Consider the following 26,478-nt stretch of genomic DNA (forward strand, 5'->3'; position numbering starts at 1 on the left):
AGATGCGTTATTAAAGCAGGCGTGATTAACGCCTGTGTGGTTCCGATATAAAACTGATCAGATATGTTGACAGATTGACAGAGAAGGGGGATAGGAGGAACTGATCTGAGAAACAGCAGTGAGGATATGTAGCAGAGCACAGTAAAAGTAGGAAAAAGGCAGGGCAGATGCTAGCAGTTAAGCAATACATGTATTTAGTGAGGAGGCAGTGAGGAAAAGGAGGCAGACAGAAGCTGGGGTTTGCCAGCAGAGGGACCTATCGAGGAAGCCATTTGGCTATCAGCATGAGGGGAAAGGAGAAGAACAGGAGCAAAAAAGGAGATGTGCAGATGACGCAGACGTAGGGATTCTGCATAACGATGGGCAAAGGGGTTGATGAGAGGAGGGGTGTATTAAAGAGGCAGAATAGAAAGAAAGAGGGAGAAAACAAGATCCGATTAAGACAAACTTAAGATTTAGGATTGTCGGTGCAGAGGAAAAGGCCTTTGAAGGTGACTTGGGAATGATGGGACACTGTGGAGTGATTTCAATATCATGAAGTTCGAATCCTTGTGCTTCTCTCAAGTTGCTGAGGTAAAGGGAACTACAATATCTGAGCAATAAAAAGGGTGCTTATTTCCAGTATGCCTGATAGTGTCATACTGACAAAAAGTTGAATACAAATATACAGTAGAAAAAGTGAGCTGTCAGAGGTGTCCACCATGTTTCCATTTGTGCAATGGGCATACTTTTGGGACTGAGAGTGACTTCTACGTTGTAGGTCTTGTGCTGGGCAGAGATGATTGAACTAGGCTATATTAAGCTGTAGGTTGTGTACTTAGTGAACAAAACCACTTAGAAAGTAAGGCCCACCGGTGATTCAATAATAAATGTGTGGAACATATCCAATAATCTTATGGAATAGGGATATTTATACATAGGCAGAAAAGATCTACAAGAAAAAAGTTTTGGTCATTATTTTGAGGCCTGGGTAAGGCTCTAAAAGCATACCCATTCCTGAGACTATCTGGAGATGTCCCTTTCTTGGTCTGGGGTTTTCTTTTTTATTCCAACAAAGATGGTCATTATTGAGGACAAACAGAACTTTCGCTTGAGTTAAAACCGGGGTTCACTATGTGAACTTTGCAAATATATTGACCTTTCTAAAAACGGTTGTTCAAAATGCTGTTTCAATGCCTCTGAAGCCTATTTGTTAATAATTGTGACTGTTGCCTTTTTTAGGTATGCCTAGACACAGCTTCAACTCTCTCACCAACCTTATGTTATCAAAAACCTCATACGTGAATCGATACATCTCCGTGCCTGGATCTCCAATGTGCTTACCAATATGTTCCAGTAAATAAGTCGCCCCCCTTTTTTTCCGCAGACCCAGTGCCACAGAGGTCATCCTTGAGCTCCATTCTCTTTAACATCTATATGACCTCTCTGGCACTCCCGACCAAGGCTTCGCGTGGAAGTTCTGTGCTATCCAATGCGGATGACAGGCAAATGATAATTTCTCCTGCGAACAATCACAACTCCAATCAATTGAGGTGCAGGCAATGTCTGATATAAGTATCTGAATGGATGAATGACAAACACTTAAAAATGAATACGGATGAAATCAAATTATTAATATTTAGAAAAAAAACAAAGAATACTGGGTTGACTCGTGGTGGCCATTGAAACTTGGTCTGCCTTCCTCCTCTGCTGAAGTTATCAGGAATTTAGGTGTCAAATTTGACAGTCAACTCTCCTTCCAACATCAGATTTTCACTGTTACTTCCACCTGCTTCAGGGAGTTCGGGCTTTTAAAAATGCTCAATAAGGTGTTAGTCTTCCCTACTTTCAGAGCTAGAAAACCCCTTATACAGACCCTCATAATCACTAAGGCTGGATTACTTTAAGGCTCTAGACTTAGGCGATCCCAAGAAACTCATAAACAAACTTCTATTGGTACAGAGTGCAGCAGCCAGACTATTACTCTCTCTTCCTAGATACTGTTGCATCTAAACTAAATTGATCTTCACTAGCCCGCCTACTTCGCAGTCCGCCCGCTCTATTTGTAAGTCAGTGGGTCCATGGATGAAAGGCCGCCTGAATGCTGCAAACTCCGCCAGGAATTTTCACCTGCGTCAACGGCATCATAGGTAGAACCGGCTGTCAGTGGGAGTCCAGCCAAGATTACAGCCAGGCCAATCACAATGTGCCTTTCTATTGAGAAAATTGTGGCAGGGATATCTCCTACTCTGAATTGGGAGAATCAAAAGAAATGAGGTAGAAACTTACCTTTTTCTGTTTCCCACTTCCTTTCCCATCTTGAACCCCACTGTCCAGGTCCCCACTTTGCTGCTACTTCATTACCACGACGTTAATCAACTCTGTGTCACCTGGATCTAAGGTAAGCTTCTTTTACACTTGTGTTACTGTGAATAGTGTGTTGACAATTGCTTTAGTCTTGTGTATTTTTACATTACACTTACATGCATTTTTTTTATGTGTAAAACATTGGTGTACATTTTACAACATATCAAGGTAAAATGAACACACCTGTATTGACACTTAAAAAATTAAATTAAAAATTAGGTTGTTGTGGGTGTTGTACTTGTGGTGCCTGTGTATTCAATAGTGTGTGTGTTGTTTGTGTACTATAAAATATGTAAGAAAAGGGACATAACACATTACCTACATATATTTTAGAAGCAACCACAACATATATGTGTATTGACACATAAATCAGTAATACTTACCATTCTCCATTCCAATAGGGACTCACTCCATCAGCAAAGCGCCGCTAGAACAACACCAGCACAAGGGGGACATCTAAAAAGGCTTGTCGCAAACCCGCTGACCTGACGGTGACGGTATACAACGGTAACCACGCATTTTTTACAGCGCGGTACCGTTACCACGCTACTTTTACCACGCAAGTCGTTACCACGACTTGCGCTGGGGGGCGCTCCAGGATAGTAAATAGTTTAATTTACTATCCAACTCCTTTCCCTAGAGTCCACGGGGACTGGAGTTGGAATAGTAAATTAAAAAATTTACTATCCAGCGCCCCTCCACGCAAGTCGTTGTAACGACTTGCGTGGTAAAAGTAGCGTTGTAACGGTACGCGTTGTAAAAGTACGCGTGGTACCGTCATACATCCGACGGTGACAGAGTACTGTTAGCCAGCAGAGGAGTCTGATACTCCGACGATGGTGCGCCGCTTACGCGAGAAGGAACAGTCTGTCGATGCGTTCAGCTAGAACACATCTAAGTGCGTCAGGCAGAATATCATCAGCTTGGTGGACTGCTCAGATATTCCACAGCGGAGGGACTACAGCAGTCCAGCCAAGATCTAAATCAGGCACTTAGTATGTATGTGGATCATATATAGATGTATACACACACAAAGTCAGAAGTAAAGATTTTTTAGCAAACATATATATATATATATATATATATATATGCACACACACATATATATTACCTACTGGTGCTCGCCATTTGGCACTTATAGTTAGGACCTAGGGTTCTATAGGAAAAGCGTTTTTTGACTTGCCTACTATATCTTTGATGCCGGTTGGCGAATCTTGACGAAATGTTCCCAAAAAAGTGTGGCGTGAGTCTTAATGTGCATGGAAAGTTTCGAGGTGATCTGTCAAGTGGGGGCCAAGAAAAGGGGGAGGTCAAAAAAATTGTGTTTCCCTTGTTAATTCCCATAGAAATTTTAGACAAGGCAACACCCGAATCACTGTGCGGGGTTATACACCAAATTTAGCAGAAAGGGAGATCTTGGTTCAGAAAACAACATTTTGTTATTTGGTGTAAATCACTTCAGTAGCTTTAGAGTTATTAAAAGAAAACCAAATTTGTATATCAAGGGACGCAAATCCTCTGTGAATCCTCCCGAAATCATGCAGCGATCTGATTGGCTGCTGAACACTTTAACCAGGAAGTGTTGGCAGCCATCTTGGGACTCACACTCAGTCGAATCTCAAACAAAAACATTTTTTTTTAAAAAGAGAATGAGGCAGGGTAGTTACACCTTGACTCCCTAGGACTTATGTGGGGGCCCGCAGGGCCAAAAAGCATTTTTTGTAAAAAAAACATTGTGACAGAAATCACGAGGAATTTGCAAATTCGTGGCAAATTTTTTTTAAAAAAACAACTGCTGTCTCCCGTGCTTGTTTTCATATTAGCCCCCGGTGGGCCAGGTCCCGGAGGCATGGGGGTATTTTATAAAAGAAGGAGGGGGCACCCAGGGTCCCCCTCCTAGGGGTCTTTTTTTTTATATATGTCTTTATTTATATATGGGAGAGGACCATTCAGACCCACCTCCATTGGACTCATTGAGATCCAGAGACCACCATCTCCCAGAGTTTTACAACAATAGTGGAGGGGGGCCGCGCGGACCCCTGCCTGGGGCTTTAATATGTCCCAGGGACCACCACCTCCCCGGGGCTGAATAAATAATGAAGCAGGGAGCCACACAGACCCCCAGGGCCTAGGAACCGCCACCTCCCAGGGGCCATATACATAATTAAAACAGAGAGGGAGGCCGCGCAGACTCCCTCACGGGTCATATACAGCCTCGGGGAGCACCATCTCCCTGGTGCCAGCAGTGCTAATTAAAGGAGGAGGGGCAGAATCCCCCCTCCTGAAGCCATTAATGACCCTGGGGACTGCTACCGAAATCGGCCCAGGGAGGGGGGCCGCATAGCTCCCCTCCCAGTATTATTTTTATGATAGGCCCTAGGGAGGTGGTGGTCCGCATGCACCCCCAGCTTTTTATTAAATTTAGCCCCAGGGAGGTGGTGATCCTTGGGGCATGGTAAAGCCCCAGAAGGGAGGTCAGTGAGGCCCCACCTCCACTATTATTGTAAAGCCCCGGGGAGGTTGTGGTCCCCAGGGCTCAATGAGCCCAATGGAGAGGAGTCTGCATGGCCCCCCTCCCATTTTAAATAAAGCCCCGGTGTGGCCGTGGTCCCTGGGGCTAAAAAGAACCCTAGATGGGGGGGCCCATGCGCCTCCTTCCTTTTATGAAATACTCTCATGCTCCCGGGCCCACCCGGGGGCTAATCTGAAAACAAGCGTGGGAGACTGTGCTTTTTTTTTGTAACTTTTTGCAGCGGATTCGCAAAGCCACCGCAAATTTACATCTAGTATAATGAGGTGACCCAATGACCCTCAGAACCTGGGTGTACAAGAATGTGGGAAATGTTGGTTCTGTCGGGTACAGAATGGATTATTGGTTTACTGAATAATAGCCAATAAAAGACAATCAACAGGGCTCAGAACTTTTAAGTAATAATCAATGAAAAGGGAAGAAAATAGAAAACAAAGGGTATGAATCAAAAAACTCACCAAAATTAAATCAATCAAAGTATGTATTTAAGGAAAAATCCTTAGATTCTTTACCATTTTGTAGTGCCGAAATGACATTAGAAGGCTGTCACGGTTCATGAACAAAAAATTATTTCCAACGGCGCAAGAGTTATGGTGAAAAAAAGTGCGAAAAAAGTGCTGGATGAACAATATATGTTCAGTGATATATGAATTATTGAAATTGTTCATTTAAAGGACATCCATCCCTTGAGTCATACCTGCACTAACAAGCTATTTCAAGTGCAGCAAATGCAAAGCTTGCAAACTGACAATTTATTAATTAATTAATTTTATTTATAAAGTTTTATATAGCGCGAACAAGATCCCGAAGGATATCAGAGTGCTTTACAAAAGGATGGAAGGAAGGTGTAACATGGGAAGACCGCTTCCCCAGCGGACCAGGAACTCAGTAACCCCTTTAGGGGACTCATGTCGTGACCCCCCCCCCTCCTATCTTCACAGCATCATGACTGGGCGTACTCCGGAGGGCAGTATGGTTCACAGGAAGAGGAGGAAGACGGCGGTCCCTTTAACTGGCAGGATCTAGGAGAGTGGGCGGAGCCACCAACGACGTCAAGAGCAGCGAGTGAGGGCGAAGAGGTGTGCTTGTTCACCGGAGGCGTAGGAGGAGATTGGAGAGCGGAGTCGAGTGAGCAGTTGGCGGAGGAGACAGCAGTCGGAGAGTCGGAAGAGCGTGGAGAGACCGAAGTAACATCTACGGTGGAGAGGAGGAAGAAAGAAGACCCGTTGGCGGCGCGGGAGCCAGGAGGCCATCGGCAACACGAGCCGCCCAGCCGCATGCCTGGAGGTGTGTGGCTCACCCAGGTACGGGGGCGTATAGCAGGCTGGGTGGGGAGAAAGGGTGGGTTGGTAACGTGACCTGGCCCCTTTGTAGTTCCCCGGTATTTTGTCCCCTTCCTGCACCTTCGTTTCCACCCCCCTACCTGCCCCCGAGGTCGGAAGGAATCACACAAAAGGACTGACACGTGCCCTTTCTGTCCTTTCTTTTACACGCCTCGAGTCCACAACACAGCACCACGGAGCCTTTCGCGCCCCACACCCGGAGAAGTTCCGGACTGACTCAGAGAGAGGAGGAGAACGTCAGGAGGAGGAGGAGGCGGACAGAACGAAGCCGGTCCCCAAGAAGAGCTCCCGTCAGAAAGACTTGCACTGATTATTTGTTGTCGCAAATAAACCCCTCTAAAACGAAGACCCGTATCTTGCCCTTTACTGCCGAACCCGCTACAGAAGGACATAAATGCAATAGACAACAAGTAAGAATACAACACAGGAAGGAGCCTCCTTCATTCACCATGGATGGACGTTTCAACTACCACATCATACAAACTACAATAGCACCAATGTTATCTACGCCATCTGGTGCCCCTGTGACAAACTCTCCATTGGGCAAACTACACAGAAACTGGAGAGCAGGATCCTACAACATTGCAGCAGAGTGTGCTGCAAATCCCAGGGAGCACCCCCGGTTGAACACTTACTAGACAAGAACCATGAAGCAGAAGACATTAGATGGTGGGTTCTGGAAAGGGTCCACCCACACTCAAGGGGTAGGGACATGGCGGCATCGCTCAATTTCAAGGAATGTAGCTGGACCCATCTACTTGAAACTGTGAACGATGGACTGAATGAATTGGAGGAGTCCAGTTGATAACTTGGCCTCTTAACAAGGAGATAAGTCAGACCGCTAGATCCTACATATTTTCTCCCCCTAGTTTCAGACGCATATGGGCACCTAGCAACACCCATTATATGCTGTACCCGACAGAACCAACATTTCCCACATTCACCGCAAATTCACAGCAAACATTAAAAAATATATATGTTTTGCCCTGGAACCCAGCACCAAGGCTAGGGAGTCACAGTATTCCTGCCCTGCCCCCTTTTCTTTTCTTTCCCAAGGCTGTGAGTGGCGCAGGGTTGCCTGGATAATGGGGTTTCAGTATCGTGGCCTGGATGCAGGCCCAACCCCTGCTGCGCACAGCCAAAGGCGATGCGCGGAATGGGATAGGGTGCTTGTAGGTGGTAGGCTGCTTTGCCTAGCTGCAGGCCTGGCGGCCAACCCCCACCCTGAAGGGCCGAAGGCTAGGTGAGACTTGGGGTTGAGTGCATATAGGGGGTAGGCCGCAGGCCCATCATACAACAACCACTGGGCACAGCGAAAGGCACTTTTAGGGGGTTGGCCTACTGTTGGATTAATGTAAAGTAATTACAATTACTTAACGTTAAAAAAAACAAAAGTGTTCGCTGAAAAAAACAAATGTTACAGGGATGTAATAGTTAGGAAATAGAACTCTTTTTAAACATACAAATTAACTTAAACAAGCATTGGAAATGCAATAGGTCTCGCAGCATTAGAGTTTGTGCTTTTAGAATTGTTTATGGGTTTTTTTTTTAAATCTTTAGCATTTTTGTTTCCTGTAGGCAATGCCACATAAATACAAAATGTGTCATTTACAATACCAATAGGTCAAACTTTCCTAATGCGAGACCTATTGCATTCACCCTCAACCCCTCACCCTCACACAGTGCAATAGGTCTCGGAGCATTTGAGTTAGAGCTTTTAGATTTGTTTATGGCTTTTTTTTCTTTGTAATTCTTTAGCATTGCCTACAGGAAACAAAAATGCTAAAGATTTTAAAAAAAAACCCATAAACAATTCTAAAAGCACAAACTCTAATGCTGCGAGACCTATTGCATTTCCCTGAGTGATGCTGTGGTGGTGCGATAGATAGAGTGAGGGCAATAGATAGATAGATAAATAGATAGAGTGAGGGTGATAGATAGAGAGATAGAGATAGATAGATAGATAGAAATATATAGATAGATATAGAGAGAGAGATAGATAACTAGAGTGAGGGCGATAGATAGAGTGAGGCAAATAGATCGATATATTGATAAATAGATACAGAGTGAGGGCGATAGAGTGTGGGCAATAGATAGAGTGAGTGCGATCGATAGAGTGAGTGCGACATATAGATAGATAGAGTGAGGGCGACAGATTGATGTGTGTGGTGTGTGGTGTGTGTGTGTGTGTGTGTGTGTGGTTGTGTGCGGTTGTGTGTGTGCGGTGTGCGGTTGTGTGTGTGGTTGGTTTTTTGTGTGGTTGTTTTTTTTGTGTGGTTGTGTGCGTGGTGTGGTTGTGTGTGTTTGTGTGGTTATGTGTGTGTGTGCGTGGTTGTATGTGTGTGTGTGCGTGGTTGTATGTATGTGTGTGTGCGGTAGGAGAAGGATACATGTGGAAGAGAGCAGCAGATCTGCACAGAAGAAAAGAACAGGGAGTTGGAGAAGGGGGCGGGGTGGAAGAGAGCAGCAGATCAGCCCCGGGAGAAAAGAACAGGGAGTTAAAGATGGATGCAGGGTGGAAGAGAGCAGCAGATCAGCACAGGACAAGAGAACAGGGAGTTAAATAAGGATGCGGGTGGAAGAGAACAGCAGATCGGCCCAGGAGAAGAGAACTGGGAGTTAAAGAAGGAGGCAGGTGGAAGAGAGCAGCAGATCAGCACAGGAGAAGAGAAAAGGGAGTTAAAGAAGGCGGTGGGGTGGAAGAGAGCAGCAGATCAGCACAGGAGAATAGAACAGGGAGTTAAAGAAGGAGGCGGGTGGAAGATAACAGCAGATCACCACAGGAGAAGAGAACAGGGATTTGAAAAAGGGGCGGGGTAAAAGAGAGCAGCAGATCAGCAGATCAGCACGGGAGAAAAGAACAGGGAGTTAAAGAAGGATGCAGGGTGAAAGAGAGCAGCAGATCAGCACAGGAGAAGAGAACAGGGAGTTAAAGAGGAGGTGGGATGGAAGAGAGCAGCAGATCAGCACTGAGTGGTATTTGGAGTGTATGTTGCATTGAGTGCAGTGTAATTATGTTGTAAATAATGATGTGGCACTGAGTGGTATTGTGTGGAGTGTATGTTGCATTGAGGAGAGTGTAATTATATGGTGTAGTTATGTGGCACTCAGTGGTATTATATGAAGTGTATTTATGTTGCATTGAGTAGAGTAAGTATGTGGCGTGTAATTATGTGGTACTGAGTGGTATTATGTGGAGTGTATTTATGTTGCATTGAGCGCAGTGTAATTATGTGGCTTGTAATTATGTGGCACTGAGTGGTATTTGGAGTGTAAGTTGCATGGAGTGCAGTGTAATTATGTTGCAAATAATGATGTGGCACTGCGGCAGAATGGGTAATGCTGTTACACAGCTGAGCCCATGTACAGAGCCTGGGGCACAATAAGGTGGAATGAGGCACCGTAAGGAACAGTGAGGTGGAGTGAGGCGGAATGAGGCAGAGTGGGGGATGCTGTTTCACAGCTGACCTGGGTCCCTGGTCTCTGGGATGTCAGTCTTGCCAGGACGATTGCTCCATATGGACTTGGTCAAAGATGCAACATACCAAAATGTCTCTGGTTGGATACATATAAAAACTTATTGTTGATAAAACGTTCTGCAATGACGAACAGCACAGTTTCCCTATGTTTTATTTGGGGCATGGGAAGGAGACCGGAAATTGTGAGAAGTTTGCAAACCGTGTATGGACGCTTTTTTAACAAAATATAATATAGGAAAGTGAAAGGGCGATGTTTATTTTGACTCAGACCGCGGGCGAGGCTTCTCCAGTCACTGATGCAGTTAAAACTCGCAGAGCAGAGTGGTTGAACACGAGAAAGCTCCTCATTCTTTGGCGTCCCACCTCACACGCTGCAACCCAATCCCCGGGAAGAAAAACAACAAAAGTCTGGTTACTCGAGCCTTGGGTTCCCAAGTAGTGCAAAGCAGGCCTTCTAGCGCTTCAAAGTCTAGTCAACACTAGCCATACAATTATAAAAATAATAGCAAAATTAATAGCTTTGTCATTCACAATGCCAATAGCAAATGTGACACCTATAGTATTTGTAATGCAATATGTGTTGTATTTATGTGAGACTTGGATATATTGATATTACAAATAACAATGGCTTTTTTTAAAATAATAATAATAATACTTAAATAAAAGTTGTGTAGAGAGAGAGAGTGCGAGAGAGGTGTGTAGAGAGAGAGAGAGATAGTAAGAGTACGCGAGGTGTGTAGAGAGAGAAAGATATGCATATAGAGAGAGAGAGATGCATATAGAGAGAGAGAGGTGTGTAGAGAAAGAGAGAGAGAGAGGTGTGTGGAGAGAGAGTTAGAGAGAGCGATGTGTAGAGAGAGAGCTTGTGCTCTCCTGGCTCCTCGGGTCGGTTTAGTGTTAACACGTAATTGACAAACCCATCGTCAAGCAGGATGCCTCTGTCTATGTTGTTGCCCACTGGCGCCTGTTGTCTGTTTCAAGCAGAAGAGCTGGAGAAGGCGGATGCACATGCTGCTAAGGGAGAAGGGAGGGGGTACCCCCATAAGAATGGCTCTGTCTGCCTTGTCCCCAGTGGCGCCAGTTGTCGGTTCCAAAGTAACACTTGCTAATTAATAATTGTAGCAGAGAAAATGAAAAAAAACGACACAGATGTGTACCAACAGAGTGTAGAACCGGTATTTCTGTAACAAAATGCACAACCACGCAAATGTTTTTCCCTTCAGTAAATACTTAATGTAATAAAAGCGCTTGTTTTTTGAAAATTACCTTGCACCTCGCAAACAGAATTCCTTAATGCACGCGCTCTATATATTGTGGAACAAGCATACTAAGCCCTGTTGAGTTTTCAAACCACATGTAATATAATTGGGCATGTATGAAAATGAACTGTGCTTCCCTTGTGTACTTGTACACAAATGTAAAGGAGTAGTGCGAAATAATTCCAGGCTGTATCCTGAAAAGCGATCTTTACAGGTTATAGGTTGAATCCCTTCAATCTTGTACGTTTGTTTCGGTACGTTTGTTTCGCTACCAAGTGAAATGTTGGTGGTTTGCATGTAAGAAGGGATAGATGTTATATTTGTCTCAAAATACGTAGCAAAATAATTAGATGTATTAATTTAGTGTAAACTTTTAAAGCTTGTAGAGATTTCCCTGCATTGGGTTCTTCATTATGCGCCGTTAGTTATTGTCACACCTCTCGGTTTTAGTAAAAAAAAAAAAAATTTCATCCACCCCAGAGACTTAATTGCAATTAAATAAAACTTCTAAATTCACCGATGCACAGAGACATACAAACGCGCAAGCACAGATGAAAAAAAAACGTGCAAACACAGACCAGGCACACCTTTGGAAACCCATCCACTTGCAGCCGTATACACTGATGTATGCAACTACACATGCATGCAGCGACCAGCACATACAAACTTACACACACACATAAATATACACACAAAAAAAGCATGCACAAACATATAGGGCATTAGCAATTTACACACACATAAACAAGCACACATATGCAGGCACTCCTACATACCTACACATATTCACACTCAAACACACATGCATGGAGGCATGCTCCCGCACATATACACGCACACGCTCTTGTCTGTGAAGCGACTTTAATGAAACATTTATTTTAATCCTTCAAAAAATGCAACATTTTAAAGTGCTAATACGGTGGCAGCATGTGGGAATGCCCTCTGTGTGGGAGTACACATACTAAACGTGGTTAGTGGGCATGTGAAGCGTACGCTGTGTGGGAGGCGGGTTCAAATAAAGGCATGGACACATGCTCCCGCACATATATACAAACACTCTCTTGTCTGTCATGCGACTTTAATTAAAAATTTATTTTAGCCCTTTAATAAATGCAAACTTTTACATTGCTAAGACGGTGGCAGTGGGTGGGCATGTCCTCTGTGGGGGAGTACACAAAGTAAACGGGGCAGTGGGCGGGTGGAAGCGTCAGATGTGTGGGAGGTGGGTGCAACTAAAGGCACTGAGGCATGCTCACGCACATATACACTCACACGCTCTCGTCTAAAATGCGTCTTTAAATAAATGTTTATTTTAAGACTTTATAATTTTAAGACTTTAAAATATTTAAACTTTGACAGTGCTAAAACGGTGGCAGCGGGTGTAAATGGCCTCTGTCTGGATGGACGCAGGGGCAGTGGGCGGGTGGAAGCGTCCGCTGTGTGGGAGGCGGGTGCAAGTAAAGACAGGGCAGCTGGTGGAAATAAAACTGCTAAAATGAAATGGAAGAAGGGAGTAGGTGCATGCGAGATGGTAGCGTCCGCTGTGTGGGAGGCGGGTGCAAGTAAAGACAGGGGAGCTGGTGGAAATAAAACTGCTAAAAGGAAATGGAAGAAGGGAGTAGGTGCACGCGAGATGGAAGCGTCCGCGGTGTGGGAGGCGGGTGCGAGTAAAGACGAGAGCTGCTAAAAGGGAAACTGCTGAGAGGGATTGGGATAAAGGAGGGGGTACATGCGAAACAAGACGGAGGGAAGAGAGGGGAGGGGGGAGGAGAAATGCGAGGGGCCAGAGCGGGTAAAATAAACAAGACGGAGGGAAGAGAGGGGAGGGGGGAGGAGAAATGCGACACGGCGGGAAGGGGCAGGCAGGATGACTCAGGGGAGGGGGCGGAGCGGGGCAGAGCGGCATGTGGGTGTGAAGAAGCCGGGCCTTTGAAGTGAAGCTAAGCTTCACTTCAAAGGTGTCGGAGGAATGCGGGCGGCTGTGCACGCGCTTTTAAGCTCAATGCACATGCGCATTGAGCTTAAAAGTCACGGGCACTGCAAGGAATCGCCACGATTCCTTGCAAGTTAGATAAAGAGTCGATGAGCCCCTATAGTCTCGCTTGCTCGATGCGCATGCGCATCGACAGGCGAGACCTAAAAACCATAGGTTACAGGGATGTTATAGTTAGGTTTACATTTTACTCGCACAAAACCATAGAAATTCAGCCGTTATAGTTATGGCATGCTGAAGTAACTCGTGCCCTACAGTAACTATAATTTGCTTCCTCGCCATGCACTGCTAGTTACCCCTCATACTACATCCCTTATGACATCTTTGATTACATCATTCATGATATCAATGAACCTTTTGCAGTGAAATTATTTAGGAGAAAACTGTGCATGGCAGGGGCGCGAGTTATCTTAGGTCATGAGTTATAGTTACTTGAGGCAACCACAACTAACATAAAAAAAACACTGAATTCAGTTATTTGTAATACAGTGAGCTAACTGCAACTTGCTCTTCCTCCATGCACTGCTTGTGACCTCCATTGTTACATCACTCATGACATGTTAAATTACATAATTGATTACATTTTTGATGACTGATGATTATGTACAAGATGCTATATATGCTCAGAAAGGAAAACGGTGTTGCAGATTAAAAAAAATAAAAATGCTGGCTAAGAAATGTTTCTGCATGGCGTGTACTGAATCAGGGCCGGACTGGCTATCGGGCCTTTCTAAGTAAAAAATAGAAAACCAAGTGGTTTTAAAGTATGCTTTAAAACCATTTGTTTTGCTTTTTTTACTTAGAAACAAATGCAGGTCCCCATCAACATAAATTAGCCCCCACTGCAGTAAAATCGGGCCCCAGCTTGGCAGCCAACCAAAATGCCCGTTAGCCAGTCCAGCCCTGTACTGAATCTATAGGGGTAATGAAGTTGTTGTATGGGACCATTATTTAATGGGGGAGTTGTTTGAGGGCATTTGTGGCAGGGCACGCGTCGGGGGTACACGTGGGTGGACAGCGTCCGCCTACTATTTTCACAGGGTGGACGCCATCCACCCTGCCAAGAAGTTGGACCCCACTAAAAAATATACTGAATTCATCCCGGTGTTATTTACAAACACCGGTACATATTCAGCAGCACCTGCACGTTACTGTCTGCTTTCGGTCGCAACAATGTGCAGACGGGGAGGGGGCTTTCCTAGTTCAGACTCCTTCTGGGCCCATAACAAAGGTCCAATTTGAGGGATCATCAGGCCTCCTTTTGTTCGAGTCTCCTGGCTGGGAGCAGTCAGGAGCCTCAAACTTAGAAGCAAATGCAGCAGAGGGGAAACAAAGGTTCACACCTTGTTAGCACTTCACACATACTTAAGGGAAGCAGCTTTTCATTTTGTTAAATTCCTGTTTACAAGATATGCATGCGCTGTCAGATGCATTGGACTTTCCCTGTATTTACACAAAATAAATGTAATTTGCATAGTGCTTACTAGCCATGAGGAGGCGTTGAAATAATTTAAGTTCCACTATTTTTTCTTGAACAGCACTATGGGTAGAGGAAGTTTGCGCTGACAAAAGGCAACACTGTTTTATGCATAGCTTTCAAAAGCGTGAATCTTCTGCCTCAATCAGGAGGGTTTGCGTGCATACATGAAATGTGCTCCAATGTACTCATGATATACCTGCTAAACATATATGTAAGGGCTCAAGATCTGATGTCACTTCTTATGATGCCACTTCCTGTGATGTCATACGCCGTGATGTCACGCGCTGTGATGTTACACACCGAGATATCATGTCACACGCCGTGATGCCACGCGTCCTGATGCCACTTGCATTCTGATTAACTAGGTTAGTCCCCCCACTTCTTTTTTTAGGTCTCACCTGGCGTTAGCAGCACGCATGCTCTGCTCTCGCCATGCGAGGGCCTTTTGCGATCGATTCAGCCAAAGCTGAACATGCACGCGTACGTACGGACAGAGGACAGTCCGAGGCCATCGTGTTTTGCGCGCTTGTTATGTCAGTTGCTGTGTTAAGCAGCTCGGGTCTTCCTGTCGCACACGCGCACGCATGCTGGCTTGCTTTTAATTAGCGTGGCTTTAGTGCGATCGTTTTCACTTTTGCGTGGCTGCGCTTGTTATTTTCTGTCCCGGAGATCACACGTTTCCTCACCCCTGGTCCTCTGGCGATTTCCTCCCTCCCTCCCCTCGCTGTCCTGACTCCCTCGCGCCCGTCCTAAAAGACACAGCGTCTCCACGCTTCTGGGGTCTTCCCGTCGCACACACGCGCACATGGCGGCGTGCTTTTAATTAGCGTGTGCTTTTAATTAGCGTGGCCTTAGCGCGATCGCTTTCACTTTCACGCAGCCGTGCTTGTCATTTTCTGCTCCCGGAGATCTCACGTTTCCTCACCCCTGGTCCTCTGGTGATTTCCTCCCTCCCTCCCCTCCCTGTCCTGACTCCCTCACCCCTGTCCTAAGAGATACCCCGTCTCTACGCTTCTGACCTCTTTTCCCAGGATACAACCCACATTGTGTGCTCCACACCCCTCCCAGGAGTCTCCATTACCTTCTTAGCCTAAGAAGAGTCCCCCGCCCCTGTCCTATGACCCCAATACTAGCCCTTCCCTGCTCTCCTAGCCCCAGGGATACATCACTCTGGGGTACTCCCTGCCCCTCCCAATTTCTCTGACACTTTTTTTTATCTGACCTTTCTGCCCCTAGAGTACCCTGCTGTTTCCTCCCATACCCGGGGGTCAGGATCTTGCCTACTCTTTCCCGTCTCAAGTGTACTTCCACCACGCACCCCTCCTCTAGGTGTCACCGTCTCACTTAAACCCTGTTCCAACTTTACCCCCTGCACCTGCTCACTCTCCCCCCCATTCCATAATTACCCCTCCCTCAATTGAAGATGGTACCCCGTCATCGGTGCCCGCTGCAAGGCCAGCTGACGGGTGCTGCGGTTGGAGTTCCAAGGAGGGTGCCTCCGGACCTCGTTGCCCGCTGGCGCTGCTTTTAGGGTCTGGAACACCTCTTCTTCTGGTGCTGCTGCTGCCCTGTGCGGGCGGGGCCAAGTTTCCCAGCTGCCATGAGGTCAGGACAGCCTTCCATAACCCGCCAGATTGCTGGCGGCAGGTGAGTGCCTCTCTCGCATAGATGTCCTCAGCTCTCAGCCACAGTAGGTTGCTTAATGAGTTCCTCTTCTCTGGTACCTGCCTTGTCAATAGTAAACAATGTAACCTACCCCCCCTTGTCTGGTGCTGGACGTTTCGTGGTCTTTGAGTTTCTACCTGATGTAGTTGGTCTTGGGACGTCCTCTGGGAAAGGGGCTCTTGTTTCACATATTTGGACAGGCCATGCTATTTACATTTGCATTGTGTTTCTGGGCCGCCATATTGGCAGACCATGCCACTTACATGCCCATGTATTTTTGGGCCTCCATACTCACAAGCTGTACTGTGCTGCTTACTTGTGTAATTTGGCCGCCTTATTGACAGGCAGTGATAGACGCGCTATCTGTCTGTGAGCCACAACCATATACACGATGCTCTTTACAGGTGTCATGTGTTTTTATCCCACCAGTCTGATATGCCATGCTCCTTGCATGTGGAAGGTGTTTTCTGTGTGCTGACTTACTGACAGCTTGTGCTACTTAGATGCGCCATGTGTTTTGGGCCAACATATTGTGAGGCTACGCTACTTACATGTGTTAGCTGTTTTTGTGCTGCCAGGCTGACATGTGTGCTCTTTACATGCATCATGTGTTTTTGAGCCTGTGTACTGACAAGATATGCTATCTAAATGAACCATGTGTTTTTGTGCTGCAATACTGAGAGGTCATTTTACTTTCATGAATCATGTGTTTGGGCTGGCATGAAACAGTTTACTTGCCCTGTTTGTTTTTGTGCTGCCTTATTGACAGGGCGTGTTACCTACATATACCATGTAGTTTGGGGCCGCCATATCGGCAGGTTGTGCTACTTACATAGGTCATGTTATTTCGGGATGCCATACTGACAGGCAATATACGCTATGTGGTTTGGGGCCACTGTACTATCACAGTATGTTTCTGAGGCGAAATGCTAGGCGAAAGTCTATGTACTTGTTAACTTATGTCTCTGTAGCACTACATACGTTTGGAAGCGGCTTGAGAGGGATTCTTGGTGTGAGGCTCAATTTGCGGGACAAAGGACCTGTGGGGGATACACGTGCTGTGTGTGGCCAGGATAGGTAGAAATGCGGGTAATTTGTTGGTCTCTCGGCATGTCTGTAATGAACAACGGCCAATCTGTGAATTCCTCTTATTTGCACGTTCTTTCTCAGCTGCAGGTGTCTTCTTGTGGTCTATCCCAAAGGCCCGGTGGGCCGCATCATGTACCCTTGTGCAGCAGTTTGCTGTGGTCTATCCCAAAGTCCTGGTGAGCCGCATCATGTACCTCCGTGCAGCAGTTTGCTGTGGTCTATCCCAAAGTCCCAGTGGGCAGTATCAGGTACCCCCATGCAGCAGATTGCTGTGGTCTATCCCAAAGGCCTGGTGGGCCCCATCATGTACCCCCCCCATGCAGCACTTTGCTGTGGTCTATACCACAGGCCCTGGGGGCCTCATCAGTTTGGTGCGGTATATCCCAAAGGCCTGGTGGGCAGCATCATGTACACTCCATGCAACAGTTTGCTGTGGTCTATCCCAAAGTCCTGGTGGTTCCCATCATGTACCCCCTGTGCAGCAGTTTGCTGTGGTGTATCCCAAAGTCCCAGTGGGCAGCATCACGTATCCCCCTTGGAGCAGTTTGCTGTGGTCTGTCCCAAAGGCCCTGAAGCCTCATCATGTACCCCCTAAGCAGTAGTTTGTTGTAGTCTATCCCAAAGGCCGGTGGCCGCCAGCATGTATTCCCCCAAGCAGCAGTTTGCTGTGGTCTATTCCAAAGGCCCTGGGGGCTGCATCATGTACCCCCCATGCAGCAGTTTGGTGTGGTATATCCCAAAGGCCCGGTGGGCCGCCTCTTGCTCCCCCCCATGCAGCAGCCTGCTCTGGTCTCTCCCAAAGGCCCGGTGGGCCGCATCATGTACACCCCCCTGAGTGGCACTGGGGCAGTATGCATTTTGTCTGTTTCTGCAGCTCGGTAGTGCTGTGGGGGTAATTTCTTATGATTAGTAGCTCAGGTGGTTTCATCAGAGATTATTTACAGACACAGCACGAGCTAACTTGCAGTCTTTTCTCTCGGCAGTAAAGGTGTGCAATAATGCACTCCTCGATGGCGTGTAGCGTTTGAATATTTCCAGCACACATCTAACCTAAGATGATAAAAAAACCTCTTCCCAGACAACAGAGAGGGGCATTAACTTGCAGTGTTTCGGGGTAGTGCAGGGTGATAACTTCACATATTTCCCACTTCTCACAGTGATCAAAGACAAAGATGCTTGTACAGACGTTATTCTACAAGCAGCGAAAATCGCTCATCGAAAGCAGAAACACGTTGGCAGGACTATAAATCGTGGGGTTTTGATGGTAAATTCTTTTGCAAGTTTTGTTTGCTGGCCCAACACAAGACAACTTGTGTAACTTTTGCTGGTGCATTCCTTGATTGAACCGAGGGAGCTTATTTGACTTTTATTGTGCCAAGGATTTCATGTTTTATGAGAGTCCTTGCAAATTAGCATTATTGGTTTGTTTCCCTCCACAATTAAAATCAAACCCCTTGAGGCACTTCAGTTGGGAACACAAAGTATACATAACAAGCATTGGCATCCAATAGGTCTCGACTTTGGGACCTTATAAGTGTTTAGCCATGCGACAGTTGATGTTGTTGCACCAAGGATATTGTGCTGGATAATTAAACACTTATAAGGTCCCAAAGGCGAGACCTATTGGCTATGCCAATGCTTGTTTAGGACTTGTGCCCTGATTAGTGGGGCTTGTTTCAATCTGTAGTGTAGGGACTTACTAAGCATGAAGGGCTTACAAATTACACGGAGGCTGTGCGTGAAGTAACAGTATGTGTGCCTGGTCAGGGGTCTGCTGCGTCCATGCTGCCAAAATCTCTTGATGGAGTGAGCTGCCTACCGGTGATCACAGCAGCTAACTGAGACATCGGTTTCTATATGACCATTTGCACTCTGTGGGACACTAAAGGACATCTGTTATTACCCCCTCCAACACTCTAGAGAGGCTTATATTGCTCAGCCTAGCACTTTCCTCTCTACCGCCCGTAAGTACAGTCCACTCTCACTCGCGCTCTGAGACCGCTCCTGCTTCCCTCCCTCCCGCCTGATGTACCCCAGCCGTTCATACCGCCGTCGCTCAGGTCCCGGGTCAGGCTCCGCTTGGGTCTGCTCAGCGGCACTTGGTCGATCCAGGCGCAGAGACCCTGCAGGCAGTCCGGGGGCGCCGCAGAGCCGCTCATCGGGGACTCTCTGCTGTTTGCTGGAGCCGCAAGAAGAGTCTGCTTACGTCTCGGGTCTGTTTGCCGTTGCTAGGAAACCACCTGAGTACGGAAGCCTTGGGGAGACAAAGAAGGTAGAGTGGGAAGGAACGGGAGGAAACGGGAAAGAGAATGATGCCCAGACATCACAACAAAACCAAGACAGGGAGCCACTAATACGCTAAAAAAGAAGGCACACCCCCTCCGGGCAAAATAGTTCCCCAGCACGAGCAACAACAGAACCATTTGCAAAAGGCTCACTCAACTATGTGTCACTTGGGACTAGTGTCTGATTCAGTGCTTGGGGGTGACAGCCTATTGCATTCTTGGAGTTGTAGTTTTGCTCGAGGCACAGAGGCAGTGTGCAATGACGGTAGAAGAGGCATACCTTAAATCTAACTTGAATTAGTGCTTTTGTATGGTAACGTTTATTTGTTTTAATGAGCATTGAGGAGAATTGAGTATGGATGAAGCATTATATCACATCACTTAAACCACTCCTAGTCTAGTTAAGTGCATTTAATTGTCCAAGCCAAATCGCTGTTAAAATGTAATCCTGAGTGAATTTACTATTTGTATATATATATAACACTAACCACTAGTATATGTAGTAGACCTTTGTACTTACTACCATTCCTATGTGATTTTAGAGTTTATCCGTTTGTATCTCTTCCTTGAGTGACCTTATAACTTGTACATTTGCAATTTTTTCTGTTTGTATCGCTTCCTTGAGTGACTTTACAACTTGTACATTTCCAATTTTTTTCTGTTTGCATCGGCTATGTACTCATGTCATCCAAAGTCCTTATGTAACGCAACTGGTTCTTTTGTAAAGCGCTCTGACACCTTCGGGTAATGTTCGCACTATATAAAATGGCATTAAATCTGAAAATCTGTTACATGTATGTCCACAGCTTTCTTAATGTGGTCTCTTGTGTGTAAATGTAGGCTACGGATACTGTCTGTATTAAAACACTATCCGCCTTGGAGAAGAAAGGAAAGCGGGTACCTGTAGGCTTTGGGGACAAGCACCAGAGGACATTATTCATGTGCTGTGTCTCTGCAAAGCTACCCTGAATGATCGTCGGAAAATCCTATGCAAAGACTTTATCAGGAGAGGGATAAGGTCATGCAGAGAGGTTGCTATTGCATGCTTTAATCCTATGGACCTAAGACTGAGCTGCGTATTAGTAAAATTCCTTAGGATAGTAGAGAAAAAGGTACTAGCCGCAGAACGTAAAGAAGCAGAGTCCCAAGTGAGCAGGGTACAGCTATGCCATTGGAGCACTTTTGGCAAATATTAATGGGGTGAAATGCAGGGAGACTGCAGAAAATGTAAGCACGTTTGCGCTTTTTGAGGCTGCCCACGGCCCCTGCAGGGGGCCACCTCAGAGGGCGTCCCGCTTAGTTCCATTTGAGCACTTCCCCACCCCCACTCACTACTGCGGGACTCCAGGAGGAGTCCCCATACTGGGCGCGCCAGATACATCATGTCCGGCGCGCTGTGGGGTGGGGACGGTTTAGGCCGCCCCCCTCCATTTTGGGTCCTCTTTGTTGCCTGGCAGCGCTGATTGGATTTTCCACAGTGCTTGGCTCATCAGGTGGGCAGGGCAGCATAGTTTGGTACAGCTGCCTGCCCTTGGATTGCCCGTAAGATAACCCACTGTATTTGTATACTTTTGTATGGAAGAAACCTGCAGCAATATTTTCTCCAAACAAAAAGTTGTGTTGAGTATTTATTCATGCATGCTTATTCTGCTGTGGTGTTGTTGGGGCCTTGTGCCTATAATGGAACTAGGATCGCGATCACTAATTGGGACCACAATAGTAAGAGTTAGAACATACAGTTCAGGGATGAAATACTCTTTTTTCCTGATTGCCACTAATGCACTTTAAACTAGCCTCTTTTGAACAGCATGCCTCCTTCACTGGTGAAGGGCACTAGCACTTTTTTCTATTACCTATAGATGTAATCCGTATAGCTCTAGTAGCCACACTCCACCTTCTGTCTTCTGCCTCTGCACTTAAGCCTTTTTTTTTTTTTTTTTTTAAATCCTCATTTCACCATTGGCAAACACAAATGAACACTAACAGCCCTAGTTGTGTCCTGGGCGCCCCGGGCTGAAGTTGTTGCTTATGCCTAGGCCGGCCCGGCCTGCCCATTTTGTCCAGGGCTTGGTGTAATCATAGGACCCCGAGGCTTTAGACCAACCTCATTTCTTTTCCCCACTCCAACAAGGGAACCCACACCATACTATTTACATTTTGTGTAATGCCAGCTTCAAGGCGTGCCATTCTCAATACAGCTCTAAGCCAATTCTCGTACAGGGGGGGGCTCGGATCTTTCCAGATCTTACAAATCTCTCTGCGGGCAACAAGAACAAGGTTAAACAAGCATTGGAAATGCAATAGGTCTCGCACCATTAGAGTTAGTGCTTTTAGAATTGTTTATGGGTTTTTTTTGTAAATGTTTAGCATTTTTGTTTCCTGTAGCCAATGCTAAAGAATTACAAATAAAAAAAGCCATAAACATTTCTTAAAGCTGTAACTGAAATGGTCTGAGACCTATTGCACTGTGTGAGGGTGAGGGGTTGAGGGTGGGTGAGGGTGAGGGTGGGTGAGGGTGAGTGAGGGTGAGGGGTTGAGGGTGAGTGAGGGTGAGTGAGGGTGAGGGGTTGAGGGTGAGTGAGAGTGAGGGTGAGTGAGGGTGAGTGAGGGTGAGAGGTTGAGTGTGAGTGAGTGAGGGTGAGGGTGAGTGAGGGTGAGGGTGAGTGAGGGTGAGGGGTTGAGGTTGAGGGTGAGGTGTTGAGGGTGAGTGAGGGTGAGGGTGAGTGAGGTGTTGAGGGTGAGTGAGTGTGAGGGTGATTTAGGGTGAGGGGTTGAGGGTGAGTGAGAGTAGTTGAGGCTGAGTGAGGGTGAGTGAGAGTGAGGGTGAGTGAGGGGTTGAGGGTGAAGGTTTGAGGGTGAGGGTGAGGGGTTGAGGGTGAGTGGGGGTGAGGGGTTGAGGGAGGGTGAGTGTGGGTGAGTGTGGGTGAGGGTGAGTGAGGGTGAGTGAGGGTGAGGAGTTGAGGGTGAGTGAGGGTGAGGGTGAGTGAGTGTGAGGGGTTGAGGGTGAGTGAGGGTGAGGGTGAGTGAGGGTGAGGCTGAGGTGTTGAGGGTGAGTGAGGGTGAGTGAGGGTGAGTGAGAGGTTGAGGGCGAAGGGTTGAGGGTGTGAGGGTGAGGGGTTGAGGGTGAGTGAGGGTGGAGGGTGAGGGGGTGAGGGTGAGGGGGTGAGGGGGTGAGGGGTGAGGGTGAGGGTGAGGGGTGAGGGGGTGAGGGTGTGGGGTGAGAGTGAGGGGGTGAGGGTTAGGGGGTGAGGGTTAGGGGGTGATTGTTAGGGGGTGTGAGCGTTAGGGGTGTGAGTGTTAGGCGGTGTGCGGGTTAGGGGGTGTGAGGGTGAGTGTGAGTGAGGGGGTGTGAGGCTTCGGGTGTGTGACGTTGCTTGAGTGTGTGTGAGGGTGAGTGAGGGTGTGAGAAATAATAATAATAATAATAATAATAATATGTATTGCTATGGAGGGCACATTTGGAGATGCTTTCTGTTTACAGAGTGTCCTTTGCAGATAAGAAATGCACCAAACAGAAAAAAAATACAATGTATGTGTATATCTGATATTTTGGAAGGAGGGCAGCTAAGTGCCTTGCATTTTAGTACAGGTGTGATTTGAATTGCCAAGCTCTTTCAAGACAATTGGACATTATTGCAATCCGAGAAGCCAACCACACCCTTCAAGTGCAAACACTTGTTCTGCCTCCAGGAATTTCCAAAGACTGCTGAATAACCATTTCATATTTTAGTTAATGGCGGGGGCAGTGGGAAGTGTTTTCATATATTGTCCGAAATCACATTCTCACCCCCCCCCCCTCAGTCCCAGCTAAATAAAAAAAAGGTAACAAAGTAACGATCCCATGTATGTTTCTGTTCTTAAAATATTAAAAAAAACAACCTGGCCATATTAAAATGTTGCACTAAAAGCGTCGAAAAGCATTGGTGTGAGACCCATTTGTGCCTCGAAAAGTTGTAAGATAGGCGCTTGGGCTCCTCTGTAGGATGGAAGAGAGAATATGTGTCTAGGGTCCTCTTTTAAATTTAACATTTAACCCCTGATGTGCTTTTGAGAAGCTTTACCGCGTGTTATGTCATAGGTCACGTGTAGAGCGCCTGCGCCGCCTCAATGCGCTGCTGTACAAAAAACACTTCAAAGAGAGGGGCAGGCATGCTTCCCAATGAGGCTGCCAGCTTACCCTGGATGCTATAAACAAAGAGGGCGTTCGATTAAACCGCTGCTCCAGCACGATTAATCTACATTTTTTCAGCGCCATTAAATCTGATTTTCCAGCACTAATCGTGAAACCCCTGATACAGTGGAGGCGGATTTAATAAAAAACAAGTAAAAAAAATCAGGAAACCACACTAGAGGATTAAGAAGTTCTTCACAAAATATATATTTTATTGTATGTGGCTGGAGAAAAATGTAAATAATTAAAGGGTATGGTCTTTTGAGTAAAATTATGCAAGTACAAATGCTACAGGACAGTTTCCTCTGCTCCCGGCTCCCTTTCTAGTGTCGCCTTTATCGCTCAAACTCATTTGGCGCTGCGTAGGCATTTGAATTTGGTGAAACCCGCATTTACCAAAAATAATATGCATTTGCTTATGCATACGATAAGTAAGGATCGTGTGTAATCGCCTATCCTTTAATTATTAATAATGACCTGGCGATAATAAAGTGTCACAATAAAAGTGGTGAAAAGCATTACTGTGAGACCCTTTGTGCCTCGAAACGTTATTCGATAGGCGCTGGAATGCCTATGCTTACTTGGCAAAACAAAAACAAAACAAAGATGGAAAAGGGGCTTATATTTAAAAACACGTTATCAATTGCGTTCTGATATAATACAGGGAGCGATTTGATTAAGCACAGGGTGGCTTGGTGTGATAAATAGAATATCAATTCTGGATGTCATTTCACAATTGGAACACACGTATATTACTGAAATGAGCCTAGTCGCAATGCACGTGTCATAAGTCTATGTACTGAAATATTTTCCAAGTACTAATTCAAGAGCTTATTTTATTGCATGAGCTTAAAATAGTATAGAGTGCATTGCATGCATGTTACTTCAATGAGACGGCCAAACAAAATGTGTACATGCTATAATGCCTCTTATAACACACTTTACCTTCACCCCTTCCATTCAACTGTGAAAAGTCTCTTCCGCGTTTTCCACAGGAAATGACGCACCTCCCTATCTTCAAATGATCCCTACGAACAATTGTCACGCTCTCCCACTAAAGCACTCCCATTTGTATGCAAGTTAAATATTTATTATATAAGAAATCTCATTTTCTATGGCTGTTCAAACGTAAAGCGCACTAACAACCATTAGATGGGCGGAGAAGCACAAGATACAATAAAGAAATCATAAGCATGAGCGTGAAAAAAAAGCGAAAGAGAAAGCAGGGTAACCTGACCCAGGAGGGGGGAGGAGGGAGGAGAAATGCGTCTCGGCCGGAGCAGGGGGCGGAGCAGGGAGAGCGGGCTTTGAAATGTACTTCACACGGCCGGCCGGTCGTGAAACTGAAAGCATGGCCGGCCGGCCGTGAAAGCCTTTGATGCCGCAGGGGGTGGAGCGGCACCAGCTGGGAGAGTAGGCAAGGCAGGCGGCTGGGGGCATGTGCACGCGCTTTTAAGCTCAATGCGCATGCGCATTGAGCTTAAATTTCTCGTGCACTGCAAGGAATCGCCACGATTCCTTGCAAGTTGGATAAAGAGTGGATAAGCCACCATAGTCTCGCTTGCTCGATGCGCATGCGCATCGACAGGCGAGACCTAAAAATAAAGCCACCTGTGTTTCACCAAATCTACAAACAAAATCCGTGTCTAACCCAAAAAAAATTCTAACTGTGTTCAACTTAATTTTAACCTTATAAATGCCCTCCAAAGCTCTCTCTACATTGTCCCAGAAAAGATCTAAATTGGGACATTCATAAAACATATGGATGTCGCCGACCTCCAGTAAACCACATCTAGGGCAACAGCATGGTGAAGAGGCAAACTTAGATATCTTTTTGGGGGTGTAATATAACCTGTTTAAGACAAAAAAATGTTTTTTCTTAAGAGAAGCAGTCCTGACAAATCTGTAAAGATAGTGAAGAGATGTTTCGTATAGTGTGCTTGAAGCAGCCTCTAAGGGAGATGAATTCCAAACAGTATACAATGGTGGTGTATGCCCTTCCTCAACCTCAAGCATACTTCTGTACCAATACCCCACTTCTTTTTTCTTATACCCAGGTGTTAAAAGGGCGGATTCAATGTCCCAATTGCCACAGATGTTAAGCTTCTCTACAGAAAACCAAGAACAAAGTTGTATATATTTGAATCTGGAGAAAGAGTCTCCAATCTTTAGCCTCAACACCTCCCAAGGAAGAACCCCTTCAGATGTTACCAGGTCAGACCACACTGTTATACCAGCCCTTCTGATTGGAATGGAGAGACTGTCTTTAAGGCATATTGGTAAACCCGGGGAATCCCAAATTGGAGCTAGGTCAGAATAATATTTTATGCCCCATCTTGCCTTAACTCTGGACCAAACTAAAAAGGCCATTTTCAAAACCTTTAGACGTACCTTTTTATAGAACTTTGGTGCCCCAAACTTCTACAAGAAACCGGGCCCTCCCCCTTCCTGACGAGCCATAATTCCCAAGATCTTTCCCCAGTTGGATTCGTCATGGTTAGAGAGGAGACTACGGATGTTCTTTAGTTGGAAAGCTAGGGCATACCCCAGGACATCTGGAAGAGCTAAACCTCCCTTTAACAGTCTTCTTTTCAATTTCTTCCACGATAACCTAGAGTTCTTATTAGCCCAGATAAAACTTCCAATTTTTCCTTGAATTCTACCGAGCATTCTTTCAGGGAAAGCCAGGGGAATCATATTAAAAAGGTATGTAATCTTGGGCAGTATCACCATTTTAACCAAGTTGACTCGGCCGTATATCGTTAAGGGGAGGTTCTGCCATCTCAGAAATAGCTGGTCAATGTCCTACGGCCACCCTCTTAATGTTTATCTGGGGTA

The 26,478-nt window shown here is 46.1% G+C and overlaps 1 protein-coding gene across 1 annotated transcript in view; it reads right to left on the bottom strand.

Annotated features, from left to right (window-relative positions):
- LOC144753225 (sperm flagellar protein 1-like) overlaps positions 1 to 19,398 on the bottom strand; it is a 135,215-nt gene extending 115,817 nt beyond the window's left edge. Inside the window, exon 1 of the mRNA XM_078640986.1 lies at positions 19,232 to 19,398. Within this exon, the coding sequence (XP_078497112.1) occupies positions 19,232 to 19,343 (112 nt within the window). The 5' untranslated portion in view covers positions 19,344 to 19,398. The remainder of the gene's footprint in view (positions 1 to 19,231) is intronic.
- Between the last annotated feature and the right edge of the window lie 7,080 nt (positions 19,399 to 26,478).

Source organism: Lissotriton helveticus, chromosome 5_1, assembly GCF_964261635.1.
Source record: "Lissotriton helveticus chromosome 5_1, aLisHel1.1, whole genome shotgun sequence".
In the NCBI taxonomy this organism is placed as follows: Eukaryota; Metazoa; Chordata; class Amphibia; order Caudata; family Salamandridae; genus Lissotriton; species Lissotriton helveticus.